Here is an 18,387-nt window from a genome sequence, read left to right as displayed (position 1 = left end):
CTGAAATTGCCTTGACTTCCTTTTCCTTTTTTCTCTTCCTCCTACTTTGTTCCCTACCTTAAATGCAACATACGGAGGGGCGTCTGGGTGGCTCTGTCAGTTAAGTGTCCAACTTTAACTCAGGTCATGATCTCATGGTTCGTGGGTACGAGCCCCGCGTCGGGCTCTGTGCTGACAGCTCAGAGCCTGGAGCCTGCTTTGGATTCTGTGTCTCCCTCTCTGGACCTCCCCCACTCATGCTCTCTCTCTCACTCACTCAAAAATGAATAAACGTTAAAAAAAATAAATGCAACAAATGGAAAATTCAGGAACTTAGGAGGGAACTAAACTTTAACCCTAGATGAGGGTCATTTAAACTACAAGCTTTATGCTGGGGTTTCAAAAAAATATACCTCAAGTGAAAATGTTGGAAGCTTCCTGATGACACGAGTCTAGTGTTAGTCTGAGTTCAAAATTCTCTTTCCATAGTTCCTAACCTCCCCCAACCCGGTTTTTCCTTTTGTTTTGTTTTTTTTGTGGGGAGAGAGGTTGGGGGTGGGGGGGAGTGGGGATCAAAGCTGACACATGTAGCTCACACACAGAAACAAAAGGGTCGAGTGTGCGCGATTAGCCTGGGACACCCGCCTTCGCCTTCGTTCTTTCTCCCGTTCTAAGTTCTCAACCTATTCAGCTAAACCTCTGAACAAAGAGAGTCCTAGGAAGGGCATATAAAGAAGTGAAGTCAAGATAGGGCAGAAAGCACTCCACAGGGTGCTGACGAGTAGAAGAGGGAGAGAGAAGGAAGTACAGGCAGCAAAGCAAAGAAAGGTGTCCTGTGACAGTGTACGGAGACGGGTTTTCCTGATCGGCTCGTAAAGTAGCGTAGAGGACAACGCCCAAAGAGCTCCCAACACGTTCTAAGGAATGAGTCCCTGCGTTGCCTCCCTAAGGAACTACTTTGAAAATAGTCACTTGGACTGTTTTATGAAAATTAGGGCTATTCCATTTTTATAATTTTATATAATTACATTGTTTTTTGACTTTATGGTCTCACCTCATCCTTAATTCTTAAAACAGGGCTGACAAAGGAAAGAATCCCGTAACGCAGCATTGGCAGAAATTCCCAAATTCAAGACAGTCTACAAAATTTATGGCTAAGATAGGCAGATTTCACAACTAAATTCAGACATGGGTCACACCTTAATTTGAGCTTGCAACACATTATGAAGCAATGAGTAGTCATTAAAGATTTAAAACCTTCAGTGCAAGTAAAGGGTGATTCATATATTTGGCCTCGTTAATTTCTTCCAAGAACCTATACTGGGTTTTATGAAGTCTTTCAGAACGTATTGATAAGATAAGCTGGGAGAACATTCACAAAAGCACGTCTAGCTTCTGTAACACCCGGTGGTGAGGAGGACTGGCTAATGCCCAGGAGACGGCAACCTAGGGAAGAGGGCAGTTTGGGGACCAACAAAATGGCCTCAACTGCCATACCTGCCCACGGGAGGTTCTCACTGAAAAATTCAGGCAGCCACAGAGAGGACTGGGGGTCAGTTTCCGAAAGTCATCAAGGGGCTCTAAGTAGCCCCCAAGATGCCAGCAAAAGTCTATTCAAGAAAATTCTTTTTACATTCAATAACCCTCCAGAAGGTCAATTATCACAGTGAAAATAAACAGAAATTACAATGAACAGTATCACGATACACCAGCACAGAACAGAGTGCAAGCTTCTTCCAAACGCATTTTCTCAAAAATTCCCAGGCAACAAGCCCCTCCTTCCTGCTCCTTTCTTAACCAAAGACAAATGACAGATTTGGAGACTTTTTATATCAACTTCTTATTTTGAAAATTTTCAAACTTACAGAAAATACGAAAAAGTAATAGGATGAGCACCTGTACACCCTTACCTAGATGTAACATCTGCTCACATTTGGTTACCACATTTCTCTCTCTCACTACACACACGTGCGCTCACACCTTTTACGACAAGTGCTGACTCAAGTTCAGTGATTTTTAAGTCACTTGTCCATGTATACATAACTTTTATAAATGGTGGGCTACTGGTACTAGAACAAAGTTCTTTATCTTTTTGGTTTTAAGTTTTATTTATTTATTTTGAGAGAGACAGAGAGAAGGAATCCCAAGCAGGCTCCACACTGTGAGCGTAGAGCCTGATGCAGGGCTCAAACCCAGGAACCATGAGATCATGATCTGAGCTGAAACCAAGAGTAGGCACCCCCACAGAAATCTTACTGGAGGGCTGGGCCACATGGTATAACATAATAACAATATCACATATGAGGAATTTCATTTTTGTTTCTACATTGACCCATTAGAGATAATTTAAACAGACTCTGATATAATTTGTTACAGCCATTTTTAGTAATTTTTATATAGAAATTCGGTGAATTCTCAGCTTCAATGAGAAATCCAACTTAAAGTACTTTCTTTTGACCTTCAGGATACTAGAGTTACCTGGTACAGGCTGTGTACTCCCGGGCTCCGGTCTGGCTCCATCCACTTACTGTGGAACCCTCTGGCAAGTCACTCAACCCCTCCAAGTCTTTCACTGCCTTCATCTGTACAGCGATCGCACACTCCCGCTCTCTCAAAGTCTCACTTTCATTCCCACCTCAGAAACTTCGCACCTGTTCCTCCTTCTGTCTGAAATACTCTTCTTCCCCTATTTCCCTTAAGAAGGTCTACTCTTCAGGTCTTGTAGCGCTGTCTCAGAAAGGATTTGCATTATCTCACAGCATCCAACACCTCTCTTCAGAGCAGTTATCACAACGAGCAATTGTGTATTTGCTACTCTTGCTTTCTGGGTAGATGTGGTTCAATGCTGTATCTCTAGGACCTACGCACACTGCATGGCAAAGGGTCTGTATATAAACATTTCTTTGGATGAAAACATAACACTATCTGACTCAAGGGGCTGTGGGGAAGAGAACCGGAATAACGCATGGAAAAGCACGCCTAAATCCAATAGACGCTACATAAACTTTTTTTTTTTCCGGCAATTTGACTAGGAAGTTTTTACAGGCACTTTTCCAAGAAATAACACTCTTACTTCGGCTGGAAAGTCTGGGTGACACAGTGCACCAGAAGCAAGGCAGACAGACTAGAGTATCAGGGGGCAGGACAGAGTAGGCTGCCACAACGCCAGAAGGTGATTAATAAGAATGAGACATATGTGGGCGGGGTGATAGCCTCATTCTGAGGTCACCTTCTGCCTTTGCTAAAAAAGCTTTATACAGATCTTCTACCTCACAGAAATTAATCCTGAAGCAGCAAGTAGGTACATTTGGCTAGAAAGAATACTGCAAGGATATACAGACCACAAAAAGCAAAACTGCTTTTATTCACATACAATAATTGTCTAAGTAGAAAATCCTATTGTATCCACATAAAACCTATTAGAACTATTAAGTACTAGTATACAATCAATATACAAAAAATCGGTTGTATTTTTAGCAACAACCAGAAATTAAAATTTAAAAATCAATGCCACTTATAATAGTACCAAAAACTAAATATGTGTGAGACCTAAGAAACAATACCAGACAAACTCAAATGCGGGATATTTCACAAAATAGCTAACCAATGCTCCTCAAAATTATCAACTGTCAAGAAGACCTGATGTCTAAATGCAATATGCTTGATCTTGGAACAGAAAAAGGACGTGAGTAAAACAACTGATAAAATCTGAAAAAAGTCTATAGTTTAGCTGATGGTAAGTAATATACCAGTGGTTAGTATCTTACTTTTGACAAATGTACCGTCATAATGTACTGTGTCCACATTAGGGTAAACTGGGGAAGGGCTATAAAGGAACTCTCTGTATTATCTTGGCAATTTTTCCCTCTCACTGGTTAGAAATCAACAAGCTGATTTTAAAAGTCATAAGAAATTCAAAGCAACTAAAATAGTAAAACCACTTTGAAAAAAAAGTACAAAGTTGGAAGATTTATACACTATTGACTTCAAGACTTATTATAAAAGTACAATAATCTATAAAGTGTGGTACTGCTGTAAGCATAGACAAATCACAGACAAACACATCAACAGTACAGAACTGACAAATGAAAAACAGATCCATTCATATATGGTCAGTTGATTTTGACAAAGATGCAAAGTCAATGAAAAAAGGATAGTCCTTTCATCAAATAATATCACGACAGCTTGATAACTATATGCAAAAAAATGAACTCCAATCTATGCATTGTGCCACATGTAAAAATTAACTCCAAATTTGGATCACAGAGCTAAATGTTAATGCATGATCTGTGGATCATAGAGGTAAGTGTAAAACTTCATGCTATGAAATTTATGAAAGAAAACATACCAGAAAATCTTTGTTATCCTGGGTAAGACAAAGACTTCTTAGATACAGTTTCAAAACCAGGCGCCTGGGTGGCTCAGTCGGTTAAGCATCAGACTTCGGCTCAGGTCATGATCTCACAGTTCTTGGGTTCGAGCCCCACTTCAGGCTCTGTGCTGACAGCTAGCTCAGAGCCTGGAGCCTGTTTCAGATTCTGTGTCTCCCTCTCTCTCTGACCTTCCCCTGCGCTCTCTCCCTCTCTCAGAAATAAATAAAACATTAAAAAAGAATAAAAAAAAATAGACACAGCTTCAAAAGTATAATCCAAAATGGATAAATTGGAGTTCATCAAATAAAGAATACATACCCTTCAGGGGTGCCTGGGGGGCTCAGTCAGTTAAGCATCCAACTTTTGATTTCAGCTCAGATCATGATCTCACAGTTCGTGGGTTCAAGCCCCACATCAGGCTCTGCACAGACATCACAGAGGCTACTTGGGATTCTCTCTCTCTTCCTCTCTGTTCCTTCCCACTTGTGCTCTCTCTGCCTCTCAAAATAAATAAACTTAAAAAAAAAAAAGAATATATACCCTTCAAAAGATACTCTCAAATAGAATTGGAGGTCTCATACTTCCTAATTTCAAAACTTATTATAAAGCTACAGTCATCAAAAAAGTGTGGTACTGGTATAAAGATAGATATACAGACAGATGGAATAGAACAGAGAGTCCAGAAACAAACTCTCACACATACGGTCAAATTTTTTTTGATGAAGGGCACCAACATCAATCAACAGGAAAAGGACAGTGTCATCAACAAATGGTGTTAGTAAAACTGGATGTCCACACAAAAAATGAAACGGATCCCTGCCTTGCACTCTGTACAAAAATTAACTCAAAAGCAGGTAAAGGCCTAACCACACAACCTACACTATAATACTCTCAGAAGAAAATGCAGAAGAGTTCCAGAACACTGAGTTTGCAATGATTCCTTGGCTTTTGCCCCAAAAGCAGAGGCAACAAATGTAAATTGGACATCAAAATTTAAAATTTCCATGTAAAGGACATAATCAGAGTGAAAAGGAAACCTACAAAATAGGATAAAATATCTGCAAAATCATTTATCTGATAAGGGGCTAATACCCAGAATACATAAAGAACTCCTATAATTTAATAACCACAAATAACCTGATTAAAAACTGAGCAAAGGACTCAAAGGGGTATTTCTCCAAAGACGACATATAAACAGCCAACAAGCATGTGAGAAGAGGCTCAACATTACTGATTGGGGAAATGCAAATGGAATCCAGGATGAAGCAGCACCTCACACCCTTTAGGACAGCTATTCTCACAAAAACAGAAAATAACAAGTGTTGGCAAGGATGTGGAGAAATGGGAAACCCTGTCCACTGCTGGTGGGAATGTAAAATTGGTGCAGCCACCATAGAAAACAGTATGGTGGTTTCTGAAAAAGCAAATTCAATTACTACCTGATCCAAGAATTCCACTTCTGGGTATATATCTCCAAGAACTCTAAGCCGAGCCTCGAAGACATATTTCATAGCATTATTCGCAATGGCCAAGAGGTGGAAGTAACCCAAGTATACATCAATAGATGGATGGATAAACAAAATGTGGTGTATGCATTCAATAGAATATTATTCAGCCTTAAACAGAAGGAAATTCTGACACGTGCTACATGGATGAAACAGGGATGAACCCTGAGGCCATTAAGTGAAGTAAAATAAGGCAGTCACAAAAACAAATGCTGTATGATTCTGCTTATGTGAGATATCTAGAGTAGTCAAATTCATAGAAACAAAAAAGTAACATGGGACATGCTAGGGACTGGGGCCAGGGGGAGTTGTTTAATGAGGGTAATGTTTCAGTTTCATAAGATTAAGTTCTGGAGACTGGTTGTACAACAATGTGAATATGCTTAAAGCTACTAAACTGTACAATTAAAAATGGTAAAGATGGCAAATTTTATGTTTTGTGTATTTTGCCACAATTAAAAAGAAAGGCACTCTTAAGAGAGTGGGATGAAAGAAAATATTTGCAAATTATACATTTGAAAATGAACTTACATTCATAAAATAGAAAGGGCTCTCAAAACGCAGTAAGAAATTATTACAACCCATTCACAAGTTAACATCCATGTTACATTAAATAGACCGACCATAACAAGTGTTGACAAGAATGTGGAACAACTGGAATGCTTCTACACTGCTAGCAAATACGTAAAATAATGCAAATACTTTGGAAAACAGTTTGGCAGTTTAGTAAAAAGTTAGATAAACACTAACCTATGACCTAAGTATTTCACAGCTAAGTATTTGCCTAGAAAAAAAGAAAGTATATGTACAAAGAGTTATACCTAAATGTTCATAGCAGCTTTATTTGTAATAGCTCCAAACTGGAAACAACCCAACCATCTGTGAATAGGTGAATAAACTAATTGTGCTACAGAGCCATACGACGGAATGCCACTCAATGATAAAAATGAATGAGGGGCACCTGGGTGGCTCAGTCAGTTAAGTGTCCAACTTCGGCTCAGGTCATGATCTCACGGCTCATGGGTTTGAGCTCTGTGTTGGGCTCTGTGCTGACCGCTTAGAGCCTGGAGCCTGCTTGAGATTCTGTGTCTCCCTCTCTCTGCCCCTCCCCTGCTTGCACACTCACTTTCTCTCTCCCTCTCAAAAATAAATAATAAATATTTTAAAAAAGCATGAAAAGAAAAACTTTTTGCCTTTGAAGAACTGACACTGCAATGGTTGAGACAACTATGACAGAATGAACCAGAACTACAAACACAGTGAGTCTAGCACGATGAGAGAGGAGAACGTCACACATGCTGGACACACTCGGGACGAAGCACCACTGCAGGCTCACTGTGAGATCCGTCACAGACAAAGAAAACCATGGGGATTTTACAGAGAATGCTCTGCCGGGAGAAGTGAAATGCAAGAGGTTAGACTGTAAGTGAGTCTCACCTAAGTTCCTCTACACTCTCAAGAATTACAATCTGTAACTACCACTAATTACACCTCGCACACCGTCTCAGCCGATTTTAGTGGAATCTTTTAAATAACGAAAACACACAAAAATCTGAGATAGCTTTTACCTGCAATGACTACACATGGTATTTTTGCAGGATTCTAAAACTAACCGAAATCCATTTTTTCCCTAAAACTTTATTTCAATTTTATTTATTTATTATTTTGGCCTTCACTTTGGCAGAAAACATTGCTGGTAATGATTTACTACCTATATGCTTAGTTTACTATATTTTAATTAAAAAATTAATTACTTTGCAGGCAAAAAAACAAACTAGTATTGTACTTACATAAAGGTTAAATATTAACATTTAACCAAAGTCACTAGAACCTTCCATCTAAAGCAGAACTCTTTTTGAGCATTAAAAAAGAAAAAAGTGTGTGTGCATGTGCAGACACAGGGATGGGACCGTTTGTTCCAGACTTCCTATTGAGGTACTTACAGTGTTGATCACAATCAACTCTGGCAAACACTACTTGATTTTCATTTGGATATTCTTCTTTAATAACATTAGAAGCTTCCTCAAAAATCGGATGCAACATTTGGCTGAAACGACACCTATGCACAAAGAAGGATACCAATTAAAACCGAAAAGCAGAAGCAATAACACCTTATTTCAGTTATCATCCATTGCTATTTAACATATGTACAATAAACAGCTTTTGAGATGATCACATAATTTTGCCATGGACCTGAATGTCATTCATTAAAGACGAAGACAATTTTGAATTCAAAGCCTATCCCAATTTAAAGACTACAATAAAGGATTTTGGATTTTTGCACCTTAAGAAAATGGCCACTATCAGGAAGCACACAGCTAAGGATCTCTCACAGAAATCAAGAAACGGGTCTGAGGTAAGCCCTCTAAGATGTATCTACTTGGACATATAACTAGTAAGACTTGGGCATTTAGAAAAGAAATTAGCTTTCTCTACATAATGAACATATTTTTAGACTACTACACAAAAGCCTTAAAATGGTAAGTTTATTGCAAATAACCACACTGATTCACTTGACTAGGTCAGTCAATCTCATATGCAAGTTTGCATACCAGATAAACAAGTGGCTTGAAAAGGATATATATACTATATTTTAAACTCTGTGCCCTCAAATTAACCTCTGGTTAAAATAGGCTTTCAGGTCTATAAACAAATAATACTAAGTCCAGGGGCAAAAATGTTAAATTTCTAAACAAGATTTCCTACTTGTGTTTCCTTTGTCATTTGTTTTGTTTTAACTTTTAAAAAGGGGCACAAACACGAGAGTATTCCAGAAACTCGATACTTCTAATTCTGACTGTCCCTTAATCAGGCCAACTCCTTCACAAACATGTTATAGGTTATTAAAGGGACCTGATAAGAAAGAGAACAAGAATCAAAACGAGCACACAGCCAGATGGATTAGAAATGTTATTCTTGAATGAAAAAGGGATTAAGTATTTTTTAACAAACAAAACTATAATTTAGTCACTACTATTGCTTTCAGAGCCATTTTCCACTAAGATATATACTTAAATGAAGTCTGAACTCTTTAATCCACGTGATTAGTTCATACATATTAATTCTAATTCAACACAAGTCTAGTAAAGCCTATAAGAGGAAACTCATATATTCCTCCCTATTTCTTTCTGTAGATACCTCCTCTGGCCCATTCACCTGACTTCCTAAAATGTCCTAGAATATATCAAGGAGACATAATCTGTATCTTCAATCTCTTGGTTTCAAGTGGCTCTTTCCTCTTTTAGCATTCTTAAATCTCTCCCATCTGGGATAGGTGGGTGTGGGGGGGTGTGTGGACATCAGGGACCGTATCTTATTTGGCTATGTATTCTAGTAAGCATTTCGATATGTCTGTTAAATGATTAAATTGATAGATTGGAAGAACTGAAAAGGCTAGGTCCACAAGTTTGTAGTTTCTTATAGCTTGCTGAAAATAGGATGCTGAAGGGCAGGGGAGGCAAAGGGTAGGGACTGATGAATGGTTTCTTGGAGAATTAGGATATGGCCTGGTAAAGAATTACTAGACATGCTCCTGGCTTAAGGACAAGGTAAAGACATACATTAGGGGCTCCTTCTTTCTGGATTGTCCAGTTTCCTGCCCAGTAAGCAGTTAAGCATAGGTTCATGCTTAAAACAGTATCAATTTTAATACCAGAAGGTGAAAGGGAAGGATGAAATAAAAGTCAATAGCAACAATACTAAACCTTCATCCACATGTATCCATTCGTATGGAAAGTTACATTTATAAAAGTAACACAACAAAAGCAATAGATCTATTACAAAGGCCTTAAGGGTCATCTGAATCCAATCTCCAATCTAGTGCTTGAATCAACCCTTTACAAATAAACCAAATGGATTAAGAGTCCTTGTAGGGACAATTTGGGCATACTTACTAGTATGGCCTAGGAGGGGGAAAAATAAGCTTTGGAGTCAGATATACCTGAGTTAAATCCCAGTTCCACCACTTACTAGCTGTATGACCTTTCTAAGCCTTAAATTTCCTCAACCTAAAATGGAAATTATAATACCTACTGCAGGGTGGTTCTTAGCATTAAAAACAATGTATATAAAGAGGCTGCCACATGACAGCTTTATTAGGGTACCTACTATGGTTCATTACTCTCCGAGCATATCCATATTCTTAGGCAGCTCTAGTAGAAAATTCTTCCTTAAACTGTGCCCCCATTAATAACTTCCAGACAGAACACAGAATGGAGCCTGCAAGGCTATAGAGTATAAATCTATGTCCTATGGTCAACTGCCTAAGGTTTTTTTCAATTGAATAAAGAGTACTAGGGGCGCCTGGGTAGCTCAGTCGGCTGAGTGGCCGACTCTGGCTCAGGTCATGATCTCAGGGTTCGTGGGTTCAAGCTCTGCATCAGGCTCTGTGCTGATAGCTTGGAGCCTGGAGCCTGCTTCGGATTCTGTCTCTCTCGCTCTCTGCCCCTCCCCTGCTCATGCTCTGTCTCTCAAAAATAAATAATAAATATTAAAAACAATTTTTTTTAAAAAAGAGTACTAACTCATGAGCAACTCAAGGTGTTTTTTGGGTAATATGTTCTCCCAAATAACTGCAATTAGCCCACATTTCCAGTTCAGTTTCTGGGACAAGGTCAGTGCACGTTCTATTTCCCTTTCTTATAACACACAAAATACCTCAATCAAGAGAACCGCGTTCTAGTTTTAACTCTGTCACAACTCTGTCAGGTAACCCTGGGAAGACGCTTTGCTCCTCTGGGTCTCAGTTTTATTGCTAAAGTGGATTGGACTAGATAATCTTATACCAAATGTTATGGCTATTGCTACATGTGAACAATTCTAATTTACCTTGGAAAATGCTACCTTGGTTATACATTTTATAAATGGCATTTTCCTCTGTATATCTTCAACATTTTATTGATGTTCTTTAAATACCTACACTATAAGTCATTCACTCAGTAAATATCTATTATGTACTTATCGGCCAAGTATTATGCAGAGTGCCTGGGGACTAATATTGAGAAAAGGCAGATACAGTATCTTCAAGCTAAGTCTGTAGTAGGTGGCCACCAAATAAACTACAGCATACAGGTGTTACAATGAGATCAGCATGTGGTGTTATGGGAAGACATAAACAATGGTTGAAAGAAGGTAGGAATATTGATCTAGGAAGGTGACCTGGAGAAAGTGGCATCTAATCTAAGACTCGAAAGATGATTAAGACTTAAATTAAATGAGTGAGAGAAGCGTGACCCATCTAGGCAGAAAAAAAAATCCCATGACTGAAGATCCAGTGATTATAGAATATTACAGAAACTGAAAGACATTCAGTATAACGGGTACAGAATGTGGGAGTGGAGAGAGGCAAGAAATACAGATGTAGAAGTAGGAAGGGAGCAGGTCACTGAGGGCTTTCTAGGTCAAGGTAAAGGACTTTAGACCTAGAGTTAATGGAACATCATTTAAGGGTTTTAAGATCAAGTGTAACCTTGTTCAGTGTGTACGTTAGGAAAGACCACTCTGGCTTACTTTTTAGAGAACAGAATGGACACACATAGGACTTGAGGCACAGAAAACAAAGTAGGAGGCTGTCACAGGAATCTGGGTAAACTGGACTGTGGCCTGAAGGAGGGTAGTGGCAACAAGTAGGCAGTAATAAACCTAAAAGGGTCAAGTAAAATACAGATGGTCTAGGAATAAGGATTATGTGAGTGTTTCCCTCTCCAGCTCAAGCTCCTACTTGACACATTCGTTAACATCTTGTCACATTCTTTAACATCTACTACATAGTATGCCCTGGTTTTAAATGCCCTGCATGCTGAGTAAGACATTATCTCCATCCTCAATGTTTCTTTGCTGGGGCACAAATATAAAAGACAAAATAATACAGTAACAAAAGAAAGTGGTATCTGGTACTATAGAAACATAAAAGACAAGAATCTGATTTAGACAGGGGAAGGAGTAGTGGCTTCCTAGAAGTAGTAGATGATACATGTTTAAAAAGTGTCAACATGATTCTTCCTTCTAAACTTGCAACACCCACACCCTCACCTCCAAACACCACCCTACTTTGTCAGTCAGGAAAAATACAGAACTGCAGTACATATTTCTGTGTGTGTGTGTGTGTGTGTGAGAGAGAGAGAGAGAGAGAGAGAGAGAAAGAGAGAAAGGAGGGAGGGATATGAGTTTCTGTTACTGCTTTTAATATGTGGGATAATGGAACCAGATATATTTTTCTCTTAAAGTACAAACGATCACCAAATTAAGCTGTTCCCTTTGTGAGTGAACCTTAATTGACTTTGTGTATGGAATACTGTCTCACATATGAAAAAGGCTTCTCCATTCACTCCTTTCTAGCAAAGAAAAATACACTAAAGATAAAAGAATAGGCATGGGATGAGCACTGGGTGTTATATGGAGACCAACTTGACAATAAACTATTAAAAAAAAAAAAGAAAAAACTCAATGATGCAACTTTGTCACCCCTCCCACCACAAAAAAACAAAAATAAGATTCTTACTTACCAGTCAGCATAAAAATTTACTAAAGCAACATCAGCATTGTCTGAAATTGAAAAACAAAACCAAACAACCTAAGTTAATTATGTCTTTGTAACTGACATAATCCAAGATTTGGTTTTCCTCATGGTCTTTTTTCCATTTATGTAAAGTCCCACTAAAAATACACAATTAACAATTAAGAAACCCATACACAGAGTCATGGACAGGTTATATAATTTGTGGGAATCCCTAATCCTTTTCTCTATATCCTACATTTTTATACCTTCATCAAATGAATATAAAGCAAAAGGAGAATCAAACCAAGATCAGGCACGTAAACCACTAAATAGCCTACTCTCATTAAAAATGAAGTGGAGGGGCGTCTGGGTGGCTCAGTCAGTTAAGCGACTTTGGCTCAGGTCATGATCTCACGATTCGGGGTTTGAACCCCATGTCAGGCTCTGTGCTGACAGCTAGGAGCCTGGAGCCTGCTTCGGATTCTGTGTCTCCCTGTCTTTCTGTCCTTCCCTTGCTCATGCTCTCTCTCTCGCTCTCAAAAATAAACATTAAAAAAAAATGAAGTGGAATGATCTGGACTTTGATAATCCATTTTTTGATCTCCCCTATACATGAATAAACTGGGAACTGGCTCTGCAAGAAAATTCTATTTCACAGAAGAGACCTGTATAACTAAACTATTTCTAAAGCTCAGATGTCTCACCTAGTTGCAACAAGTACTCTACAACTAATACAGATGCATAACATGTACATTTTCTAGTTCCTACCCATTTAACAGCTCTTCTCTGCTGCCAAAATAACTTAGTATCATTTGCATATGAAGATGTGGAGACAGGACACTAAATAGAGAAACTTAGATAAATTCAAGCACAAAAATAAAAGTTACTCTAGAATTTGAAAAACGAAAGGAGAATGATTTGTAAGTTTCAATTCTCTTCTTCCTTTTTTACCTTCAAAGCACTTTTTATCCACTTGCTTCTTCACCCTAAAGCAGTGGTTCACAAACTGCCCTCCCTGGACCAGAAGCACCAGCAGCATGTAGAAACTTACAGAAATGCAAATTCTCAGGTGGGGTCTAGCAGTTTCTATCAGAAACTTGGAGCCAGGCCTAGCAGAACAGATATTAATAAGTCCTCCAGGTGACTCAAGCATGCTAAAGGTTACTGAACCATTGCTTTAAAGAGATCCCATAATGTAGGAAGGGACTTTTTAGCATTTAAAACCAGTTCCAAGAACCCAAAACAGCATATGAGGCTCAAAAATAACTCTATTTACTTTTATTACTTTTGGTTTTATTCTGCTTAAACCAGTGGATGAAATGGAGTGCTTTAAAAGAGAAGAAAGAAATCATTTATGCATTGTATATTTTCTTAAATCTCCTAAATTATGATTTTCCATCAATCGTGTGTTCACCTTCCCTCTACTACTTTTAAAAACATAAATGTTTTCCTTGCAAGTTAATTGTATCTGTAATCACACTGTCAGCTAACAAGGTAGTCAGTAAAACACTTAACTTAATTGGACCAATGACAATAAAAGAGATCAGAGTCAGTGAATTAATCAGAAGTTAAAGAAAGATGAAAGATTTCTAGACTGTGTCCTAAGATCAGGAACATGTAGTACTGCACAGGAGACTCCTGGCCTCTAATCTAAGTAGGTTCTAGCAAACTGCTGCACGAATTGTTAAGAATTTATGACAACACAAAGAAATAAAACGAGATTAAAGTTTATTTGTAACACATAAATAAGACATCATATACATTTTAAGAAATTTCACTAAAAATCAAAACCAAAAGTGTTTGTTATTTCAGTAAACCATGGAATTAATCAGAACGCCAGCTCCTCAAACTGTTCTAGTAATTGGGATTTAACTTTGTTTTTGTATATAAACTCTTTATAAAGAAGAAAAGTGTACTTTAAAAATATTAAGGTACTTACTTAAAATGTCATCTATATTTTCTGTATCAAGACTTGTTATTTCAGTTGTTACAGGAGTAAAAACCCAAGTTACCTGGAAATTTTAAAAATGTGAAATTAATAAATGTTTCTACAAAAGGCAAATATTGCAGAAAGTCTAATAATAAAGAAAAAGAAAATTTATGAATAAAATTGGTTCCACTTATTATTTACAAAATCATCCATCAATTGGTTTCAATTTTTTATTATCTTTATTATTATTTTAACCCTTCACTAGATCAATGAAACAGAAGTACTAACTTCTTAAGCATAGAAACTGGTCAAATAAGACTTCCTATACTTCCAAAAACACAAAAGCAATTGTTTCTAAACAAGAAATTAAGAATTTACTCATTCTTTAAAATTAATATTTCAAGAACTTTACAGTACAGCAAGAAAAAAATGTACTGGCTTATTACCAATTTTGAAAGAATACAAACTAAAGCTAAGTTTGTGGACTCTATCCCTACCATGTTTCTAAGATAAAACAAAATGACAAAGATAAGAATTCAAGCAAGACTTTGAAGTTGTGAACCAGAAGCTTTTCTTGCCTCATCTCACATACTGGTGATAACAATGTGTTAAGGGGGAGGCTATTAAAAGAGAGTAAGAATTTTCTGCTTCCAAAACATTAAACCAAAGTTCAAGTTTATCAAAGAAAACATTAGCTTGCCATCCGCAAAACAAAGGATTCAACTTCAAACTAAACTAGCAACTGTTCACTTAGTTTAAAAAGTAGGACACTTGGTGTATTTTATTTCTAGGTTCCATCTTTAATGCACCCTGTGTTTAAGGAGATCCATTCACTGAACCATGGCTATTGAGTGACAACTAATGTCAGGGGTCCTGATAAGACACTGATACTCCTCTACCCATCCATTTCACATACACTGTAGTAGCTACTACAGTTACAACTCAAAAAATTTTTACTTCACCAATAATTCAATTTCTGAAGGTTATAAAGAGCCATGTTGATGCTGATATGCAAACAAGACCAGCATACATTCATTATTTTCTTAGAAAAAGCCAAATAGCATTAGCCTTATTTTCAAGTTACCAAAATCAAGTAGCCAACAGTGGACTACTATTTCTGCTAGCAACCAATAAATTATACTCTACTAAAAGTAAGCTACATAAGTTAAAATCTCTGAATGTTTGACTTGTATAACTAATTTCATCATTTTTAACACCTTAAAAATTAACTGGAGGGGTGCCTGGGTAGTTCAATCAGTTGAGTGATCTCTTGGTTTTTGAGATGGAGCCCCACAGTGGGTTCTGTGCTGACAATGTGGGGCCTGCTTGAGACTCTCCGTCTCTGCTCCTCCCCTGATCACACTCTCTGTCTCTCTCAAAAATAAATAAAGCTCAAAAAGAAAAGAAAGGAAAGGNAGTAATTTCTCCTAGCCCCTCCCACCCCCCCCCAAAAAAGTGGGTTGGTTACTGAAAGTCACTTTTCTTTTGGGGATGGCAGAGGTCTATTAGGCATATTACCTAACTAGTGCTGATCAGGCATTTCTTGGTTGACTGGTTTAAAATTCCTTTTCTGGGAGAGCCAAAACTATAATTAAGTCTTAGTTTGGTAGCGTGGGGCTTAGCATAAGTAACTCCATTTAAGCCTGTTTTGCATTGAAGAAATCCAGTTATACTGATACAAGACTTTAGGGTGTGTTGAAGAAAAATTCAAGAAGGTGAAGCAAAAATATTATCATCAAGCAACAAAGTTGGTCACTATCAAAGTCAAATCATTAAATAACTTGACAGTCATTTATGATGCATCTACTAGATACCGAGGGTACAAATGTATAAGGCATGGTATGCTCTACTGCAAGGAGCTCTCAAAATTGTGGTTTTAAGGAGGGGAGAAAAATGTCAACTACAGGTAACAGTCTTTAGTTGTATGATCTAAGTAAGCCCATTTTTGAAGAGTCAGTTATCATCCATCAAAGTATGTTTACACAGAAGTATATTCTAGATATAACTGCTTTTTACTTTGAAATATTTACATGGCAAAAGTATTTACTTCCCAGATAATTATAAAAATGAGGCACCAATCAATCTGGCTGCATTAAGTACCAGTTACTTCAGAACCATAATGCCAATAACCGTGCAACTGATAAGCCACATTCAGCTAGCAGCTGTGTTTAAGAGGGCCCAAAGCAAGAAAATGATCTCTCCCCCAATCATCTCTCCAACCTGTAGGGTGTAAAGGAGGTATTTTATCATTAATAGTTTTATTAATATGGAGTATAAAGGATAAGAAAGGTTATTTGAATTGTTAGCAAGATACACTAGTCTGATAAATTGTTTCTTTTCATGTCAGCCCTGAGCCTAAACAAAATTCTTCCAGGGAAACATCTTTATGTGGCAAATCCTATAGTGCTTAAGTAAAATACAGACAAGTAGCTCTAAACCAGAAAGAGAGGAGAGGAGGGTAATCATTCATTTAAAAGTTAAGACTTGAAGTAAACTTTAAAATGTATTTTCTTTAAAAGAAATGGCAAAAACCTACAAAAACATTGTGAATATGGAAGATCTTAACAAACATGGAGAATATTACCCTCTAATGATGAAATATTTAAACAATCTATGTAAATATACAGGCATAAACATAGGAAATATTTTATAAGTTGGTCATTCTCTTTAGTTCATTAGCTCTTTTTCTTGTCAAGAAAACAGAGAAGAATCTCCAATCATCTAGAAGTCACTACATAATTCCATCCACATGCATTTATTGTACCAAATATAATATTAAACATTTCAATCTGAGATGTGTCTAGTGATATGATCTTACATAAAAGCCACATTGTTAAAACAGCATTGTACCCTAATTCATTAAAAAAAATTAGGGTGATAGGCTACCTTTAAATAAAAGTTTCTTCAACAAGTAAGGAATATTTTCTTCCCTTAGCAGTTTCTTTAAGGGGCACCTGGGTGGCACAGTTAAGCATCTGACTCTTGATTTTGGAACAGGTCATGATCTCACGGCGAGACAGAGCCCCATGTGCTGAGGGCACAGAGCCTGCTTGGGATTCTCTCCCTCTCACTCTCTGCCCGACTTGTGCTCTTTCTCTCAAAACAAATAAACTTTAAAAAAAGGTTTTTAGAAATTAAGAAATCCCTTGGAATTAAAAAGCTGTCCTTTCCTGGGGCGCCTGGGTGGCTCAGTTGGTTAGGCGTCCAACTTCAGCTCAGGTCATGATCTCATGGTCAGCGAGTACGAGCCCAGCTTCCAGCTCTGTGCCTGGAGCCTGGTTCTGATTCTGTCTCTGCTCTCTCTGCCCCTACCCCATATGTGCTCTGTCTCTGTCTCTCTCTCTCTCTCAAAAATAAACATTAAGGAAAATGAGAGGATGGCAGAGAAGAAGGGGAACTATACTTCCCATCCACATCTCTCAAACAAAGAAGGGCTGAATGAAGCTAAAGGATTCTGAACTTCAAGAGTCTGGGAGGAAAGGAGACAAGAGTCTACTAACTAGGAAGATGGCCTCATAGGTGCATGATCGCGAACTGGAGGAGGTAAAAACGGGTGGGATACGGAGGCCTGAGGGGAGGGATCCCCTTCTGCGGAGAGGCAAAGGGAAGAGACAGAACGGCTGGGGAAACATAGGGCTGTATCTGGACAAGAGAAAAACCTCAGCCCAGGACAGAGAGGGATCCTATCCTATCCTGTGTGCCGTGGGACAAAAGAAGTTCCCTCTGAGTTAGGTGGTACCCCAGGGGTGCAGTTAGCATCAGGAGGAACCAATGCCCTGCTCTGAAGTGCCCTGCTCACGGGACTACATTTCGGGCAGCATCATTAATGCACACGGAGAGCCTGGAATACGGCTGGGCCTGGGACACCTTGCCCACCTTGGCTGCCCGTACTGCCCAATGAGAACAGATCCAAAGGAGTGATTTGGGACACCTGGCTTGAGAAGGGGGGGGGGGGGCGCCATTTTTCTCCCCACAACCACCAAGGTGGGGCTTCAGGAATGCACCCAGGGACCCACAGTGGAGGCAGGACAGGCCCACACCAAACCACCCCATCTATGCTGGGAGCTGCTGGGAGCCTGTTGATGCTGCAGAAACATACCACCC

The 18,387-nt window shown here is 38.4% G+C and overlaps 1 protein-coding gene across 1 annotated transcript in view; it reads right to left on the bottom strand.

The window, feature by feature from the left end:
• Positions 1 to 18,387, bottom strand: part of ERP44 (endoplasmic reticulum protein 44) — a 97,528-nt gene that overhangs the window by 38,287 nt on the left and 40,854 nt on the right. The window contains exons 2-4 of the mRNA XM_077756097.1: positions 14,293 to 14,365; positions 12,361 to 12,400; positions 7,801 to 7,916 (exon numbers count right to left, since the gene is read on the bottom strand). Of these exons, the coding sequence (XP_077612223.1) occupies positions 7,801 to 7,916; positions 12,361 to 12,400; positions 14,293 to 14,365 (229 nt within the window). The remainder of the gene's footprint in view (positions 1 to 7,800; positions 7,917 to 12,360; positions 12,401 to 14,292; positions 14,366 to 18,387) is intronic.

This window comes from Crocuta crocuta, unplaced genomic scaffold, assembly GCF_008692635.1.
Source record: "Crocuta crocuta isolate KB4526 unplaced genomic scaffold, BGI_CrCroc_1.0 scaffold431, whole genome shotgun sequence".
Lineage (NCBI taxonomy): Eukaryota > Metazoa > Chordata > Mammalia > Carnivora > Hyaenidae > Crocuta > Crocuta crocuta.
Note: the sequence above shows the minus strand (reverse complement) of the source record. Positions and strands in the feature narration are given on the sequence as shown.